Source organism: Monodelphis domestica, chromosome 1 (genome assembly GCF_027887165.1).
Source record: "Monodelphis domestica isolate mMonDom1 chromosome 1, mMonDom1.pri, whole genome shotgun sequence".
Classification (NCBI taxonomy): domain Eukaryota; kingdom Metazoa; phylum Chordata; class Mammalia; order Didelphimorphia; family Didelphidae; genus Monodelphis; species Monodelphis domestica.
The window spans coordinates 30,362,665-30,382,496 of NC_077227.1; the positions used below are offsets into that span (position 1 = coordinate 30,362,665).

A 19,832-nucleotide genomic window follows, 5' to 3' on the forward strand; every position below is an offset into this window, starting at 1 on the left:
CTTTATCAGGGTTTTGTTTTGTTTTTTACTAACATATTTCCCTTCATATAATATAATGATATGGCTGCCATATACTTTTAATAGAAGAAATCCCAAGAATGATCAAATCAAAATGATCTTTTAAAAAATGTTCTATGCCAGGCCTGAGGAAGGAAAGACAAAACTAAAGAAATAAATAATAAAGAATATTATATCATGTTAAAACTTTGAAGGCTAGGATTGAAAAATTGGGGAAATAAATCCCAATCATGTTTTCATGATTTGGCAGCAAGTCTATTTTCCTTAACACATGTGCACACACCCATGGTAAGATTCAGCTATAAAGCAATGGATTGGTCATTGAGAAAAATACCAAGGTAAATAAAGCAACATCCTCAGGTAGATTAGAATTAACCAGAGGAGCTTGAAAATAAAATGGGGTGAGATTAACAAAAAAAAGGAAAAGTTTTACAGAGCACTCTTGGTTATTTCACCAGTGATCTCTCTTAATTGCTGGTCTTTTTTTCCATCTCCCTTTTTCTTGACACCTCTGCTCTCTTCCCTTGGTTTTCATTCCACATTGCCCTCTCTTGGTTATCTTCCTATCCAACTGATCACCTTTTAGTCTCCTTTACTGAATCATCACCTATGTCTCACCATCCAGCTGTGGGTGTACTATCAGGCTCTGTCTTGGACCTTCTTTTCTCACTCTATGTGATACCACTCCAATCTTTTTTTGCATTCATGTTGCTGACTGTTATTCCCCTGATCAATAAAAATCCACTGGATTCCTCTAAACTCTAGGATCAAATATAAAATTTCATTTGTTGCTTGAAACCCTTTACAACCTGTCTCAACTCCTCTTTCCAGTCTTATTACACACTACTTTCCTCTATGAATATTATAGTTCAGACAAACTGGCCACCATTTGTTCCTTACACACTAACTCGATCTCCTAACTCCCTGCCTTTGCACTGACTATCTTCTAGGTTGGGAACACATTCTCCTCACTCCTTCATTTCCACTTCTCAGAATCCCTAGTTCTCAAGGCTCAACTCAACCACCACCTTCTACAAGGAACCATTCCTTATCTCTCCCCTCCATTTGTGTGTGTGTGTGTGTGTGTGTGTGTGTGTGTGTGTGTGTGTTTAAGCTTTAATATTTCAAAACTGTGCCAAGACTTGTAGGATACTTTGCACATTCATTATTTTCCTGAGTCAGACTGTAATCTTTGAAATTAGGGACTGTATAACTTTTATATTTATCTCTCTAACATTGAATACCTTGCCTGGCACATAGTAGGTGCTTCATAAATGTTTACTGATTGATATCAGTCAGTATAAAAGGTGCTGCATTATTGATAGAGGGTATGGCCTTAGTTGTCATCTCTGTAAAATGAGGGGGCTGTACTAGATGATGCTGAAGGTTCCTTCATCATCAAAGTTCCTTTCTAAATCTATGATAGGAAGAAGCTTAAGTGCAAAAGGACCCATTGATAAGATAAATTAAGCTGGTTCTGATCAATTAAAGTTTGACTTGTGAGAGAAAGGAATGAGAGATAACGTAAAATGCAATGAGTTGCAGGGTGAAAAATAGAAGACCTTGGCTGGAATGCAAGGGGAAGAGTTCCAAAGAGAATGTAAAAAGAGGAAAAGAGGAGTTTAAGCTGAAGCTAAAAGAATGTTTCTGACTCTCTTGGGATTCTGAGAGAGGGACTTCTGGGGAGTCACCTGCCAGCTACGGGGAGCAGTTGGGGGGCAATGAGAGAGGAGACAGCTTCTGGACTTTGTTCTCCCGAGGATCCTGCTTGTTGTTCTTGGAGTGAACTTACTTTTGGTTCCTGTCTGTTCCTGAAATATTCCAGCCTGTTCCTGATCTAGTTTAATGCTACCTGTGAGACTCTGAGAAAGAAAGCCAGCTTGTCTTGACCTGAACTACTCTACCTCCACAGGCTGCCTCCTTGGTGATCAGGCCATTTGGTCCCAACCCCTGATCCAGCCAACTTGATCTATTACCTTTACTGAAAACTGTTTTGGAGAGGCTCTAGACTAGGGAATCTAGGATAGGGATATTTTGGGGGACATAACACAGGCAGGTTAGGGAAGCAGCTAGCTTCTGAATTTACTAACTTTTTGAGTGGCCAAACCAGCATCTTTCACTTGAAAGGAATGGAGGGTTTATGCTACATAGTTTAAAAATAAAATGAAATTATGTCCTGCTAAAAGAAGTTGTAAGATTTGGAGAAATCAATATCAGGCAGATAATAAGTGGGCCTTGTGAACTGGTTCTAGTCTTGTCATGTCACTGATTCCCTCTTCATTTTAGGTCACTTATGTTTCTACACTTTCATTTCATCATCAGTAAAGTGGGGATACTCATCATAAAAGGATTATGCTAAGCTAGAAGTGGAACAATGTTCTTTTGCAGATGTTAAATATCATATACTGTATGGAGTGTTCAGAGAGCACGAGCATCCTTGGTATAAAGGCTTGCCAGGTCCTTTTCAGGGCTGCTTCCCTCCTTTGGCATCCACCATCCACTGAGCTCTTACCTATACCTCCCCAAGGAGCCGTAGCATGAGCAGCAGGTCCACCCCAATAAAACATCTGGGCAGAGGGCAGATGGATTAAACTAGGTGGAGGTCTCCAACCTGTTAGTGAGTTAGGGAACATCTACCTCAAGCATGTAAAGACTTCCCTCTGTGAAATGGGCAGATCAGAAGCATTAGTTCCAATAGCCATGAAGGTGGGGGAAGGGGCAATGCAGAGCCCTTTAAAGCTTGTTTAGACTGAAGATGCCAAGGTCACCCACTTCATCCTGTACTGTACTGTACCCCCAAAACTAAAGGAGTGTTTCAGGCAAACTGTAAGCAGTTTGCTCCCTTACATTCTGGTGACTCCTAACCCAAAACCTAACTCCAGTAAGACCCGGAGAGAGGATTATCCTCCTTGGATCATACTTTAGATTTGAGATGGACAGATACACCTCCTTGATAGCATCCATTTGTCTTCTAAACTATGAGGGTCACCCCTGTGTCTTCAGGCAAACATCCCCCTGCCCATGTCTCAGTGCATACCACTCTAGAGTCACATCATCACTGTTGTAAAGAGTATAAAGACTCCAGAATTGATGTCATCTGGGAACAGCTTTCCATCTATGCTGTTCCACCTAGGAGGCAGTTTTCCACCTATGCCATCCTCCTAGCCAGATTCAACATTATCTTCTTTTTTAAAAATTTATTTATTTATTCCCCCCCCCCCAAAAAAAAAAAACCCTGACCTTCTGTCTTGGAATCAATAGTGTAGATTGGTTCCAAGGCAGAAAAGTGGTAAGGGCTAGGCAATGGGGGTTAAGTGACTTGCCCAGGGTCACACAGCTGGGAAGTGTCTGAGGCCAGATTTTAACCCAGGACCTCCCCTCTCTAGGTCTGGCTTTCAATCCACGGAGCCACCCAGCTGCCGTCTGGCACCATTTTAGAACATTGAGACCTTAGAGTCTTGGACCTGGATGGAACTTTAGAGGTTCCATAATTGAATAAGCACGGAGACTTCTCTGGGATTATTCTTGACCTGAGAAGGTGGAAGAAATAGGCCTCTTTCATGCTGGTCCATTTCATCAATTCTCTGCCTTTCTCTTGCAGTCTCTCTTCTTAAGTATCAGAGATGTAATCCATTTAGGGATCCTTATCTTACAAGATACCTTCCCTTCTTTTGGCTGCCCATAATGCCTAGGGGGAAAGGTATCCAGAGGCATACTTCTCAGATTTAGTTTTCTGGTCTCTCTCCTTCCCCTCTACCTCTCCCGGCCCCCGCCCCCAAATCCAGGGTGGGAAGGGGGTGAGGGCAGGGGGAAGAATCCTCCTCCAATTTGGGGAAATCCACCGCGTGTTTTGCTTTTTGCTTCATAGAACTGGGTCCAACGAGAGCCGAGCTGAAGCTTCACTCCCAGAGGTCTGTCCAGGGGAGACACTGCTCCTTCCAGGGGCTGACCTTCCGGGCAGAAGCAGCCACCCCAGCCCATTCTGCACTCCTCTCTAGCTGTGAGCACAACTGTTGCCCTCTCCCTCCTCCCCACCCCCGTTAGTGCTCGATCTTCCTGCCTGAGACTCCCCATGTTGCTTTAAGTCATGCAACTCAGCTTGCCTTTCCACTGTGGATAGTACAGCCCTCACCCCCCGGGTCTCCCTCCCCTGCAAGCGCCAGATTGACAATGCTTCGAGCCTGGTACGTATTGGTGCAGGGGCTTTGCGGGACCCTCTGGGGGTTGGAGGTGCCTAATCCGAGTTCCCTCTGGGACAGACTGAACTAGCCTCCCTCCCCGCCCTCTCCCCTGCCCCCCCCCCCCCCGGCTCCCTTGGGAGATTGGTACAGTACTTTTTACTGCACTGAGAGAGCTCGAAAGTTTGTACTGGAGGCTCGTGCCGAGGTCATTCACTGCCCTAGTCTTTAACCGGATACGTTTAACTAGTGCTCCCGAAGGGAAGTGGGGTGAGGGTGGATCTGTAACAGCGCTTTACCCCAGACCCAGGCTCAGGCTCTGACGTGGAGTTTTTCAGGGCTACGCGGCCAGGACTAGGGTGGGGGTGGGGTGGGAGGTAGGAATGAGACCCGAAAACTGGGGAGTGGTGGAGGTGGGGAATTCCTAACTGCGGCTGCTGGACGTGTGCTGGCTCAAGCTGTTTGGGGACTTTTGGAAACTCTTGGGAGGAGGGGAAAGGGCCCTTGTGTCAAGGCCAGGGGATTATTCCCGGGAGCGGACCCTCCCTCCCCCCTAGTCCTTTGGCTGGGAGTGCTGGAGAATATGTGAGGTGTGCTCCCAACCTCCCTTTCTCCCTCCTTTTCTGTCTGTCTGCCTGTCTGTCTGTCTTTCTCTTTCTGCCCCTCTCCCCCTTCTCTGTCTCTCAGTCTATCTCGTCTTTGTCTCTCCCTTCTTTCTTGGTAAACAATGCCTTCTGGCCCCGAGAACTCCCTACTTTATTGGCCTTGGTCTTCTGCTAATGTATGCCGCGAGAGCGCAGCCGTAGGGGTGTAGAGAGGCTCAGGGAGGACCCTTTCACCCCACCCCAACTCCTTCCCCTTCTCTCCTGGAATGGAAAGAGAGTAGTTAACGACCCGCGCGGGAGAATGGAACTCTCTAATTCTCCCTACCCAGCCTTTCGAGATTTACCACACCATTGGATCAGGGGGTGCTGGGTGTCTCCTCAACCTGTAGGAGCTCTCGGTTGCTTTTAGAAGATGTTGGGAGTTTGGGATGCTAGAACATTCTGGAGAGCCAAGATGTTCTAGGAGTTGATAAGCAAAAAAGGCCCCAATAGTGCTGTGACCAGAAGCCACCGTGTCACCCAAAAAAGGGCCCCTGGAGCACGTTTCACCTTTCTTCTCCCACCCTCAGGCCCGTGCCCCTGTCTTCTCCAGGGAGAAGTGCTTGTTTGTCCAGCCAGCTACTCGTGATCCAGAGGGGTGGGTGGGGGACTTCAGAAGCGGAGAGAGCTGGGCCAGTGCCGGTGCCTGGCAAGGTTGTGCTGAGACAGCGCTCGTTGGTTGAGGTCAGACTTTTTTAGGAATTTGACCGTAGCGTGTATGAAATATGACCAGTGTTATATCAGGATAATGGCTTTGCCCAGGACCTGAGCTCCCTCTGTGTAGGATCTGCCCAATTTCTATCGATCCCTTGGCTTTGACGAGATTTCCTAGGACTTAGGTTCCTGGAGAAGATTAGTCTCGGTTCTTGGGACTTGCTGCACGTGAGACTAGGAGGATCCAGGTAGGGCTAAGGAGAGGATGGAGGAATTAGCTTGAATGTAGTTCAGGGCTGCTGGTGTGGAAGGCATTAAAATCGTTTGATTGTGGGTGATCTGGTTACTTGTTTTCCCCCACTTTGGAATAATTCCGCTTTCTCCTGGACTATGTAAACGATAAAGCTACATTACTAGGATTATGACGAATGGGATTTGCCAGGAGAGCAGGCGGTAGTTCTCTTTCCAAGTGAATGAAGAAACCAAAATAAGGAAGATGTCGACGTTTCAGCCAAAATAAACTTGGTGTAAACAAAACTAAAAGTTGTGTCTCCAAGAGAAGTGGTTAAGAAGATCGAGCTAGGGACGGAGAAATCTTTTAAGTAGGCTCTGACTTTTTCTTTCCTTTCTCTCAGTTTAATTGTCTTCAGCAAATCATTTCTTTCCCTCATGTTCTCTATCTGGGGCAATAATGGATAGTTTAAAAATGAGTAGCCCTTGAACAAATGCTTGGGGAGTGCTTGAGTTCTTCAGACCAGGTGATCAAGACAACACAAAGTACCTCCCTCTGCAGTAGTTGCAAGCCAGCCTTGCTTTTTATATCAGTCTTACTGTTTAGGACGGTGGAGGGCACGCATCATGCTGAGCCCTGGGAGACTTCCCGGAGGCAGCTGGGTTTATTCTGTCCAGATCAATAGCCCCTTCACTGTGTTTTATACCGTGGATTTTTTCTTCAATTCACCCTCCTCACACTCATCCCCATCTCCCAGATATTGGCTACTTTGGGGACTCAGGATAATGAAAATGAAATTGATGGAGCCCCTTAGACAAGGGCAAGGATATTTTACAGCATATGAATGATGTTTTATCTTGGTTTTCAGGGGGATGCACACATGCAAACATATAGTAATAACTAATATTTTTTATACCTTGGAAGCATTTTATGTTTGTTACATAGCATTTGTTCATTACAACAATCCTATTGTGTGAGTGCTATTATTATCCTCCTTTTACAGATAAGGAAACTGAGGCTGAGAGGGTGAGCGATGTATCTAGGGCCACAGTGTCTGAGGTAAAATTAGAACTCAGATTTTCCTGATTCTTTAGTCCAGTACTCTATTTACTACAATATAAATATGATAATATTTGAAGATTGAAGTTAAGAATAATGGGGAACATTTTTTTTAATTAGGCCAAAGACATAATGGTAATATGACTTTATAATGTAAGATAATTTTATCAGTGCCAAGAATATTGGCTACTAAGGGGGGGGGGGGAGCAAAACAAAATAAGTACATATAAAATCCTTCTGTCCTAAGAAGTTTTTAATGATTTTGGTTAAAAATTGTAAATTTGGGCCAGTAGCATACAAGCAGTGAATGTTGACTTTTCTCTTAGCAAAGAGCCCTTTGGGATCTTGGCTTAAACTGTTCGCTCAGGTGATCCATTCAACATTTTTTCTAAGAGCAAACTATAGCACTTAGCATTACTCTGTATGTGTGGGGCACCTTTAGAACCCCTGCAGGAATGATCACCATTCCTAGCTCTTCTTTCTCTTCCTACCCCAGCCTTCTTCATCTGTTTGCTTCTCTCTTCCCCCAGTCTCCTGTGTCAGTATATCGCTTTCCTCTTTCTGCTTCTTGGTGCTGATTACTTTTGGATTTTCTGATCTTCTATTTCCCCCCCTTTCCCTTCTACTTGCTTGTGTCTGGGATTTTGCATTTTTGAGTATCTTCTCTCTCAATTTCCCCACCCCCTCCGTGCCTTGTGTTTTTCTTTAATCCTTCTGGTCCCATTTTGACTTTTCTTCCTCATTCCACCCTCCAGTTCACATTTTCTATGCCTTTATTTCTCTCTGCAGGGTATCAGTAGAGTTTTACATATGGAAGGGGCCTCTGATTAAATCAGATAGTATTCTAGTCAGTTTAACTGAAGAGTCTTTCCATGTGTTCTAGGCTCTTGCACTTCCTGCAGTAAGAAACCCTGTAGGGATAGTCATTTTGTGCTCTCTTTCTCCGGCTCTAGACCTGGGGGAGAGCTTTAGGAGAGAGTACCACGGGGTCCTTTTCTAGTCAGTTTCTCTCTGTCAAGTGCAGTAGCTCTTCCTTACTGAGGGACTGAATGGGGAAACCATGAAGTCTTAGTCAGTTTCCTTTTGCAGCTCGCTGGTGCAAAATGCTGTTTGCACTTTTTGGCTGGTGCTGGCCGAAGGAGGGATTGCAGGCTAATTTAAAATTGACCTGCGGGCTGGCTGGTTACATCAGTTCAGCCACATCCTGCTCAGGGGATTTGGGGTATCCTAGAGGGTGGAGATGGATGCCTGGGGGGGGGGGAGGTTGGGGAGAGAAAAGGAATATAGGGTTGACCTTCGCTCTGGCACTGACCTGTTGGAGTTGCTATTTCAACCCAAATGAATCATCTTAGAAAGTAACTTTCATTTTCCTGGCAGGTGGGCTATTGCTGCAATTCTAAAGAGTAAAGTGTCTGAAGGAATCTTTGTCAATAGAATGAGATAATAGAGGAAGATGCTATCTTTTGATCCTATTTGCTGAGACTTGACTTTAAAAAGTCCTTTGATGCTTTATCACTTGTTTAAGGGGGTATGTGATTTGGGGGGTTGATTTTAAATGATTACTGTATTACAAAAATGAGTGCTATGGGAAGAATTGCTCAGCAGCCCCAGGAGTGGGGAGGGAAGAGGGGAGGGAGAGAACAGGAATCATGTAACCAAGGAAAATTTTTTTTCATAAAGTAAAAATTATATTAAAATAATAAAAAGAAAAAGTTCCTTGAAATGTATGTCAATTCCTTGTTTTGGAGTCTTAGAGTCCAAGTGTGAATCTTGCTCTTTCTGGCTTTCTGTCACTTATGTTCCATTCTGGCCTTGTTTTTAATCTTCTTTCCCTCTCCCTTAAATCATCCCCATCCCTCTCTGTTGTGCCTCCATCATAATTAAATGTAAAGATAATTAAAATATATGTCAGAGAATTAGGATGCCCTTGGGTAGAATGAAATAATATTATGACCAAATCTGTTTTTCAGCTGTAATATAAGAATCTCTGCTTGGAACATTCTGTATTCACTCAGTGATACAAGGATCTCACTCCTGGGCCTCCCTGTTTTCAACAATATGGACCTCAGTGTCACTTATATTGACTGTCCTGACCTGTACTACTCTGTATCATTTAATGTTAGTAGAATAAAACTCTTGTGTATTTTGAAATGTGGAATTACAATTATAATCAGAAGACATAGACAATTTGACATTGTAGATAAGAGAGACAGTCTGGAATTGAGGACAGACTGGGTTCAGATCTCAACTCTGATTCTTAATTGCCTTCTTGACACTGAGCAAGTTCCTAAATTTCTCTGTGTTCTAGTTGACTCTTTGAGATTACATACAGATTGCAGAGAAGGTGAGAGCTTTCTTTCATGTTGTTTCTATGTTAATTAAATCACAGGTTCTTTTCCTATATCCTTGTAATCAGTCATGGAGAATGGAGATATGATTTTTAATGATGAGTCTATAAAATAAATATAAATTTAATCAATAGAAGTTGAAAAAACTCATGAATCCAATTGAAATAATTTCCCAGTTTAAGGAGTTCTCCTTCAGATATAGGCATGTTTTCAACAGGCTACTTGTTTATCTGATACTAGTTTATTTCATGAAAAACATGCTGGAGCTCATTCAAGAGGATTCAGTTCTCAGGACAACTTACTTAATCACAAAAAGAAGGTGACATTTCATTAGTGGCTCTAAGGGTGGCAAAATTAGGATCTTGCAGTAGGATGTATTTTGTTTTTATTTTTAATTTGTTGGTTGTGCGGTGCCCAAAGGTCTGTCCTCTTCAGTTAGGCTTTTTAGGGGTCAGTGAAAGTGTCCTCTTTCATGAGCTCATAAAAAGGTTGTTACCATTTTAAAAGGCCATATCCTATTCGATGCTATTCATATCTTTTACTTTTCTTCAGAAAGTGTCTTTTTTGGAAATAGGGTTTGAGCAGTAAACATTTCATTAAAACCAGCAAAGGGGTAAAGAAGAGGCTGTTTATTTTACAGGCTGGTTTCATTTCAAAGATAATTGGACTATCTAAATCACTTACTCCCCAAAGATTTAAGTAACTTATACAAAAGAATATGTGTTTATAAAGATATTGTTGAATTTCCTGAGCTTGGAAAATAGGTGCTTAATTGCTCTAGTTATGTGACATAAAAAAGCTGTCAATGGGCTTTGGAGGAAGTGGTATACAGCTCTTCTCAGTCAAAAAGTTACTGTCAGCCAAGTCTTAAAAAAAAAAGAATGAAAGAAAAAAAAAGAAAATAAGTTTGTCTTCTGCCAAGAATTAATTTGAAGTCTTCTCTTATATTCAATAGAAATTTAGTGAAATATTTTGTTTAATGTGATTAATGCTATCATCTATTTAGAAAGTTACAAAATATATAATACTTGGAATTTTAATATTGTATTCTGGCACTTATTATTTATTGCACTTTGGTCATTAAAGATATTAAGTTAGAAATGAATTGAAGGGAGCCATATTTCTGCTTTGAATGATATCACTGAGCCCTAAGTTGTTCATTCTTTTTCCCCTTTCAAATTACTTTGTAGTTACTTAACTATGTACATATTGCATTGCTCCCAATAGAATTTAAATTTCTTGAGAGCAAGAAGTATTTTTTTTATTCCCCAGAATCTTCCACTGTGCTTTGCCTGTCTTAGGTGCTTAAAGTTTGTTCAATTAAATTTGTATAGTAGTTGGATTGGTAAGGTTTAAGCAAATCTGTCTGAAGGCAGAAACTCTTAGTGTTACTTCCTTTATTTTCCATTGTTACATTAATTCTATATAAGAAGCCTAAAAAATTACTAGAAGTCTTATTTTTCCTTTTAACCAAAACTCTTACTTGCTCATAACTTGTTTTTTTTTTTTAAACCCTTACCTTCTGTCTTGGAGTCAATACTGTGTATTGGCTCCAAGGCAGAAGAGTGGTAAGGGCTAGGCAATGGGGGTCAAGTGACTTGCCCAGGGTCACACAGCTAGGAAGTGGCTGAGGCCAGATTTGAACCTAGGACCTCCAGTCTCTAGGCCTGGCTCTCAAGCCACTGAGCTACCCAGCTGCCCCCAACTTGGTTTGTTTTATAGAGGCAACCCTTGATATTAGTCCTACTATTAAGGCTGTTAAGGTGATAATCAGAACCTTTTCTTTTTATATTCCTCTTTCATTCTTTCACTTTCTTCCCTTTTCATTGATTACTTTTAGTGTCCTTTTAAAATTAAGAACTTGACAATCAACAAACACTGAAGTCTTCTAAGAACAACTCCCTAGAGGCTTATATATGAAACTTTCATTTACTCTCTAGATAGCTTATTTAGCATCCATCTTCCTTGCCTTCTACCCTCTGACCCTCAAGAAGAGGCTTGAGTGCAGTTTATGCCTAACCTGTCAAAACATGAACTCTACTGACTTATGCTTATTATAATGAAGGCAAGCAAAGTTGAGAAGAAACCCCTGTTAAGTGGCATGTTGTGCTATTTTGAGAGGATCTCTAGAGGACAGAGTTTCTCAGTATGTGGAAGATTAACTGAGTCAAGATGGCAGATTCATATCTTTTCCCCTGAGTTTCCCTAGAGTTTCACTATTGAGGAAAGAATAGGGAGCAACTTCTAACAGTTGGAATGATATCTACATTTCACAGGGTTTGGAGAATTGAAAACTGGGATAGAATTGTGGTTTTTCCACATAGGAAGAAAATACTTGAGCTCCTTCAAATAATTTTACAAAACAATTCAATAAGCATTTAGGACTGGGCTTAGTGCTGATGATACAAATTTAAAAAAAAAGATTGTTTAATCTTTACTTAGTCAGGTAGGCATTGCAACAAGTAACAAGACAGAAGGAGAAGAATTTAAAGTTTAAAATAATCTCAGAGAGGAGCGCCTTTAATCTTGTTACATTGTTTTTTTTCCCTCATAGTTTTCTGTTTCTTAGTTTGAGTTTAAGAATTGCTAATAAAGGCATAGAAATCTGTTAGCAAATGACAAAGGGGACAAAAGAACTCATTCTTAATTTTCTTTGTTATTTCAGATTGAAACACTGCTGTGACAGAGCTCAGCCATGGAACAACCAACTTTTTAGCTGAAGTGAGACTTTTGGAAAGGCCCATGAATTTGTACCCCGCCCCTTTCCATTTTCCTCTCCTTGCTAGCTATGGCTCTCACCCGCCATGGGAGATCTTCCAAATTAGTCAGAAAGGAAGATCTAAGCAAAAAGAAAACCAGCCAACTAAATAAGGCATCCAAGATTATGACCAAAAAGGTGACGTTGGTAAAAGCTCTAAGCACTGAGAAATTACAACAACTGATGCCAGAAAGTAATAATGTTAAGAAAAAATCAAAAACAAAATCACCTGCACCAACAAGAAGTCTTCTGACAAGAGCTGCAGCTGCTCGAAGGTCTCTGGATCAAACTGATGTTCTTTTCCAGAATCCAGAGTCCTTATCCTGCAATGGCTTCACAATGTGTCTTCGTAGCACCTCTCTAATTCGACGTCTGTCCCAGCCTCCAGTGGTCATTACCAGACCTGGGAAAATTCCACCCTCTAAGACTTTGGAAAAGGAAAATAAATGTGAAAATGGAGTCCTGGCAGTGTCCAAGGAGCATATAGTAGAAACTGAAAAAGAAACAGATCAATCACAAGAAAAGGTAATCTCAACTGACAACGAGGAGGATCCAATAGTTGTTACCTCTGATGCACTCCCAAGCAAAGAAAATGGACAAGCTGTAGAGGATCCCATAACAAGTATTACTACTCATAGCAGCCTACCAACGCAAACATCTGAGACCTTAGAAGAGAACTGTAAGTGTGAAGGCCAATTCTTTGAAAAGCTATTAAATGATTCGAGTGACACTGTTCGTACTCTTGTCCAAGACTCCATGCCTATTCCTTTATTTAATAATGCTCCCCATACAGTGACCTCTAAACCAAACCTCAACATGTATTTAGAAGATTTGGGTTCAAGAGTAAAATCTCTTAAACTAAATGATTCTTCTTTGGAGCCAATGAAGGAGAACCTTGATTCACATCAATCCTCCTGTTATAAAGGCAAACCTGAACTGGATTTCCAAAATATAATGGTTCCTAGTGGGTCTATTTTTCCTACCTCTTTTGCAAATTACCTCTTAGCAGGATCAGACCAGCAAGAACCTATTCATGGTTCTTTAGACCAACCTGTGACACAAAGCACTGCTTCAGATCCACTGGGGGGCCATGGTGCTAATCAAACTTTGACTTTGGACTCAGGTCAGATTGCTAGTTCATTTCCAAACTTTGAGAAGAGTCTGGTTGCCTTCACGAAAGATATACTTGCTCAAGAGATGCATAAACCACAGGATACAAGCTTGCTGTCAGAGTTGCCATCTAATAATCATAGTTTCAAAATAGTTCCTGAAAGTGGACTAAAGAAAGAATCAAATTCTTTATCAGAAGATCCCAAATTGGCATCAAGTGATCTTGGCCAGTTGGATGGACAGAGTTCCCAGATCAGTGAGACAAATGTGATTTCTGTATCCATGGCATTTTCCAACACCGCCTCTTACTCCTATCCTTTCTCCTACACTACTTTGCTCCCTACTTTAGAAAAGAAGAAACGAAAGCGCTGTGGAGTGTGTGAGCCTTGCCAAAAGAAGGAGAACTGTGGTGAATGCGTTTATTGTAAAAACCGAAAATACAGCCACCATGTCTGTAAGATGAGAAAATGTGAGGAACTGAAAAAGAAGCCAATGGTTATAGTGCCTTTGGAGGTAAGGAATGATTCTGGGCTGGAGGATCCATCTGGGTAGACCTGACAGCTATCAAAATGAAGTTAGTTCTTAGCTAGCACAACACCATCATTCATCTCCCGCCGCCCCCCACCCCCACCTCAAATTAAAGGTTGCTTTGAGGATAAGCTTTTATGAATCAAACAGCAATGTTTTGTTCACAGAGATCCACTTAAGTAGTCAGTCATAGGAAATGAGCATTTCATTTTCTCCCAAAGAACCTCAGTTCAGTCCAATAAACATTTATTAAGCACCTCTATAGGTGCTGGGGGTGAAAAAACAAAATGAGAAATAATCCCCATCCTCAAGGAGTTTACATCACATCTGGAAGGGAGCAACATATATAAATAATTAAAAAGAAATTTGGGCTGACACAATCAGAATGGCCTCTTGTAGCATTTGAGTTGAGCTTTGAAGAGAGGGTGGGGTTTGCATTTCTATTGAGGTAGGACTTCTGTGCAGTCATGGAGATGGGAGATGGGATGTTGTATGTGAGGTAAAGAAAGCAGGATATCTGGTATGACTGTGGCATGTGCAAGGAAGAAAAGAAAAGAATCCTCTTAAGCACCAAGGTTATAAAAGCAAAGTGAAAAAATAGTCCCTGCCTTCAAAGAATCTACTTTCTCTTGGACCTGTAGTTTATAGACAAATAAGTATCCATGTGATTTTTTTTTAACTTAAATTTTACTGATACTTTATTTGGGGGTTGAAGTTATTCATGCCATAGCTCTTCTCAGTACTGAACTATTCTTTGTAAAAAAAAAAAGGTAAGAAAAAACGACCAATACGATATTTGATAATTTATGTCATTCTGTTCCTAGAGTCTCCTACATCTGCCAAAAGGTGTATTTCATTATCTGTTCTGGGCCATAATTAGTCATTTCTTTCTTTGTTTATTAACTGGTCACTCATATTTGTGCTTCCCTCTAGTGATCTTTTCTTTTGTACTATCCTAGTCATTTGCCTGATTCTGCTAACTTCAATCTATATTAGTTCTGAAAAGTCTTTTTATTTATATGATCATTTGAAGCAGAAAAGAATACTAACCATTATGAAGTACTCTCTCTCTCTCTCAGGAAGTGGCAAATGAGCTGATCCTTAAAGGAAGCTAGAGCTCCTTAAGAGATGGAGAGGAGAATGGAGTGAATTCCAGGAATGGAGGAGGAAAGGGCAGAGGCATAGAGGTGGGGGAGGCTTTTGGTTTATGACTGATTTTCAAATGGCAGTGGCTTCTAATAGCTTGGATTTCTTTTTGGACTCCATGAGTTTTGTCCTTCTTTGTCAGATAATCAGAAATCTATAAACATACAACAATGCCTTAGTGCAAAGAAGTCTTTTGTGATGATAAAAATCACCCTTTCATTTATCTGCTCTGTAAAGTTCAGATCTTGGCGTAGAGGATTTTCACTAATATCTGTGATGTACACAATTTTATGTAACTGGATATGCCAGTTGTTAGGGAACTGTAGCATGAGATGATTGTATACGGCTACTGTGCTATGTGCCACTGATGAGAGCAGGAAATGCCTAGACTCCGAGGATTTAGAGCTTGAAGAGAGGTCCCTGGGGAGTAGCCCATCCCCTTCATTATGTAGTTCATGCAGCTGGGGCTCCTAGAGGTGCTATGACTTGACAATCACGGTAGCACAGCTTGTATCTGGGACTCTAAATCCATTGCTTCTTCTACTGGACCACACTGTCTCCCTCCAATTCTGCCATCACTTAACCCTAAAGTGGTCTCCTTTCTCTTCAGAGAAGAGCTTGCCTTGACAAACACCCCTTATCTTATCCCTGCTATCACTAGTTGATCTCCCTGTGAATTTTCCTCTTAGGCAGGTCCTTCCCATTGTGAAGATGGGATTAAAGTCTCCTCTGCCCATTTTTAGATTTCATCACCAGAAGCCTATACACCCCACTTACATTTGAGTGGGGGAGGTCTGTTGGGCAGTCCTAAGCAAAACTATAGACTCTTTTCTGTGTCACTCCCTGTCTTTGTCCCCAGAAGCCTTTCCCTGTATATCACACCCTCCTTCCAAGAATCCAGCTCAGGACCTTCAGCTTGGGAGACCTACCTACTGTGCCAGAGTCACTTGACTTCAGATTGGGTTTATCTCCCACCTGAAATGGATGTCTATTGTCTGGTGAAGTAGGACCTTCCCTCAGGGGGAAAACTCTCCAGTGACAAGGTCAAAACCTGGGGTTTCTACCTCCCAACTAAATAATCTGGGGACTTCTAGATTTCTACATTGACAGTGTATAGAAATGAACCAATGTGTGAGAAATAATGTGGGGAAATATCACTTGTTGCTGTGAGTGTAATCAGGAAAAACTTCATGGAGGAAGTGAGTAGAATTAGAAGTGGATCCTGATATTTGAGGGCAGAGAAACATTCTTATCATAGAAATGGTATCAACTTCAGGGAATGGCAAGGACTGAGTTTGGCAGAATTCTTGAATGTAATATATATGGAGTATGCGTATACTTGGAGCCCAAAAGGATGACCTCAAATGCTAGGCTAAGCAAGTCTTCATTCAGTAGAAATCAGGGAGCTCCTGAAGCTTTTTGAGCATCAGAATGTGTGATCAGAGGCCTGTGCTCAGAGAATTATTCCAGCGTTGTGGATAGGACACACACACATTTATATACAACTATGTAAAGATTAGAGGCCTGTTTCATAGTTATCACCTCATAGCTGATATCATAATGTTCTTCCTTGTGATATTACTGCCCAAGTATCAACTTTAGTTCTTCTGTCCTTCCTCCCTCCCCGCCCCCCCAAACTATTGCCAGTCTAGGAGAACTCAAACCTGAGACGTAGCACATATTAAGACATAGATACTCTCGGGGGCAGCTGAGTAACTCAGTGGATTGCCAAGATGGAAGGTAAAGGATTGAGAAGGAAAAAAAAAGAGAGACCTAGACACTCACATGAGATGGGAACCTAAAAATGTGTCTATTATTGTTCAGGTCCATATACTGAGTCTCAGACCACTCATTCTTCAGTTTATCTCTGAGATAGGCACTTTGCTTTATTCTCAGCCTCAACAGAATAATAGGGGGGCAGGGACGAGGAGTTTTACCTTATCACTAGTCTTATGTTAGCTACTAGAACCAACCCATGTGAAATATTGCCCAGGTAGTCCCTTTTACCTGTGGGGAGAATTTCCACAGTATTCTTTGTTCTATTGGGGTTCAATTGTCCCTCTGACTAATAAGTTGCCACCAAAAAGTCATTATGGTCCAAGCCAAGGATGATGAAAAGCTCAAGTTAGGTTAGTAAGAATGGGAAAAGGGGGGGGGGGTACAGATACAGAGGACAAGGGAGGTAAGCTAGATAGGACCTGTCAAAGAACTCTGCATGGAAAGTGAATGAGAGGGAGGGATAGAAACTGGCTCTTTCTTTCTTTCTTTCTTTTTTTTTAAACCCTGACCTTCTGTCTTGGAATCAATACTGTGTATTGGCTCCAAGGCAGAAGAGTGGTAAGGGCTAGGCAATGGGGGTTAAGTGGCTTGCCCAGGGTCACACAGCTGGGAGGTATCTGAGACCAGATTTGAACCCAGGAGCTCCCATCTCTAGGCCTGGCTCTCCATCCACTGAGCTTCCCAGCTGCCCTCAGAAACTGGCTCTTTCTGAGCGTTAGTTACTAGGGGAATTGATGTTATAGGAAGGATATTAAGTAGATGAACAGGCATCAAACAGGAAAGATAAGATTGATTTGAGACATAATAGATCTGAAGTGTTAGCATGCCAGCAGGCCTTGGTAATGTTATTTTAATAAATAAATGAATAATTTCTGGGGTTGGTCTTGAGAGTCACCTGAATTTTTTTTAATGTTAATACCGGCAAATTGATTAAAAGGTTATTATGGGGGCAGCCAGGTGGCTCAGTGGATTGAGAGCCAGGCCCAGAGATGGAAGGTCATGGGTTCACATTTGGCCTCAGAGACTTCCTAGCTGTGTGACCCTGGGCAAGTCACTTGACCCCCATTGCTTAGCCCTTACCATTCTTCTGCCTTAGGACCAGTACACTGTATTGATTCCAAGACAGAAGGTAAGGGTTTAAAAGAAAAAAAAGGTTATTATGTACAAATATAGCAAAATCTTTCTTTTATAATATCTGGTCAAACACGTTGGATAATGCTGATAATGGGTTACTGGAATCTTTAGATTTTAAGTCTAGAGCTGAAAGAGACTTCAGAAGTCATTTAGAGTGACAATATCAAACTCAAATAGCAAGTATCCCTACAGGTCTCATATTAACATAGAAAATCACAAATTAACATTTCCTCTATCATATGGCCCAGGCTACTCTCACAGGTTTTAGGGGCAACCTCAGATTTGACCCCTCTGATCTAGAGTATCTTTTAGATTTACAAAGGAGGAAACCTGGGACTGAAGAACCCAAGTAACCTCCCCAAGAGTCATACCAGTAGTAAAAAGTATAATCAGTACTTGAACCCAGATCCTCTGACTAAATAAACTCATTTCTTGCCTGGATGCATTACTTTAAGACTAATCCAATTTTTCTATCAGGTCCCAGAAGCTCATTATTGGGAAAATTTATCACCCTGCCAAATCCCATCAGCCTAGATAATCCAACTCATTATCACTCTCTGAATGTGAATATGAAAACCAAAGTCTCTATTTAAGGATGGGCCTCAGTTTAGAGCTTCCCATTTCTCCAGCTACATCACTTTGGAGCCTCTGCCTTCATCATGTCCCTGTATCAGGTACCTCCCTCCTTTCCTGCCTCCTTTTGTGCACTGTCTTCCTATTAGATCTGTAAGTTACTTGAGGGTAGAAATTATTGTTCTGTTTTCATATTTGTACCCTCAGTGCTTAGCACAATGCCTGGCACATAGTAGGTGCTTAATAAATATTGACTGACTAAATAAACTGCCTTTTGACAGTTGATTTTTATATACTACTATTAGATTGGTAAAGTACATTTATAAAAAGTATCTCTTTTGATCCTCTCTGTTACTCCTATTCTCACTTTGCAGATGAGACAATTGAGGTTTAGAGAGGTAAAAGATTTACCTAGAATCCTACAGATAGCCTGTGAAGTGAGATTAAGACCTAGATCATCTCCATTCAAGGCCAGTGCTATGTTGTTTTTCCAATGATACCCAGGATTAGGTTGAATGAACTACGTATACATTTTGTGTGTGTGCTTGAATGGAATGAAGGGAGAGGTCTTCATGGATAAATCTTCTGGCTGCTTCTTTAATATGTGAATAGTCTGATCCCATTGAGGCTCCATGGGAACTAGTTGGGACACTGCCTGTTTCTTACTTTTCTCTTGGACACTGCTTGCATCAGATGACGTTTTCAAACAGCCGGATCTCATTGTGGCATGCTCTATGCCATGTGGAGCACATTTTTGCTACCAATTTCCACAATTGAGCGCAGATGTTATATGTCCTTAAATTTGCCTTTAGGGAATCTTTATACATCATTTATCAGTATGTCAGTAGCATACTTTGCACCACAGAACTTGCTATAGAAAATATTTTCTGGGATTCTGACACCCTACATTCATGAAATATGACTAGTCCAGTGATGGTTTGTTGACATTGTGTTGGATTCTCTCCCACCAATGTATGAAACCAAACTCCTCACTGAATTTAAGAGCTGGAAGGATCTTTGAAATCAGAGATTTCAAAGCCAATGGTGGCATTAGTCATTTCTTTATCTTTCATTTTTCATTTTGTCATTTTGAACTTGAGGTATACTAACAAACATAAACATTTTCATTTACAAAGAACAAACTGCACATCTCCATTATGTATAGCTTGTTTTTTCCTTTAAAATATAAAATGAAGGATGCCCATTATCACCTCTATTATTTAACATTGTACTAGAAACATTAGCAGTAGCAATTAGAGAAGAAAAAGAAATTGAAGGCATTAAAATAGGCCATGAGGAGACCAAGTTATCACTCTTTGCGGATGAAATGATGGTCTACTTAAAGAATCCTAGAGATTCAACCAAAAAGCTAATTGAAATAATCAACAACTTTAGCAAAGTAAATAAACCCACTTGACTCATCAGCATTTCTCTATATTTCCAACACATCTCAGCAGCAAGAGTTAGAAAGAGAAATTCCCTTTAAAATATAAAATATGAATTTCAAAGCTACTGTTTGTTCAAAGCAGTATTTCCTTCTGTTCTAAGCATTAGAAAAATTGCTTTAATGATCTTATTTTCTCCCCGCCTTAGGGGCATTATTATTATTAGCTATCCTTCCCTCAATTAAAAAAGCACCTCCCTTCTAACAAGTAAGTGTAGTCAAGCAAA

The 19,832-nt window shown here is 41.2% G+C and overlaps 1 protein-coding gene across 1 annotated transcript in view; it reads left to right on the forward strand.

Moving 5' to 3' along the window:
* The first annotated feature begins 3,930 nt into the window (after window positions 1-3,930).
* TET1 (tet methylcytosine dioxygenase 1) overlaps window positions 3,931-19,832 on the forward strand; it is a 183,968-nt gene continuing 168,066 nt past the window's right edge. Inside the window, exons 1-2 of the mRNA XM_001368924.4 lie at window positions 3,931-4,202; window positions 11,799-13,514. Coding sequence (XP_001368961.3) covers window positions 11,922-13,514 — 1,593 coding nt within the window. The 5' untranslated portion in view covers window positions 3,931-4,202; window positions 11,799-11,921. The remainder of the gene's footprint in view (window positions 4,203-11,798; window positions 13,515-19,832) is intronic.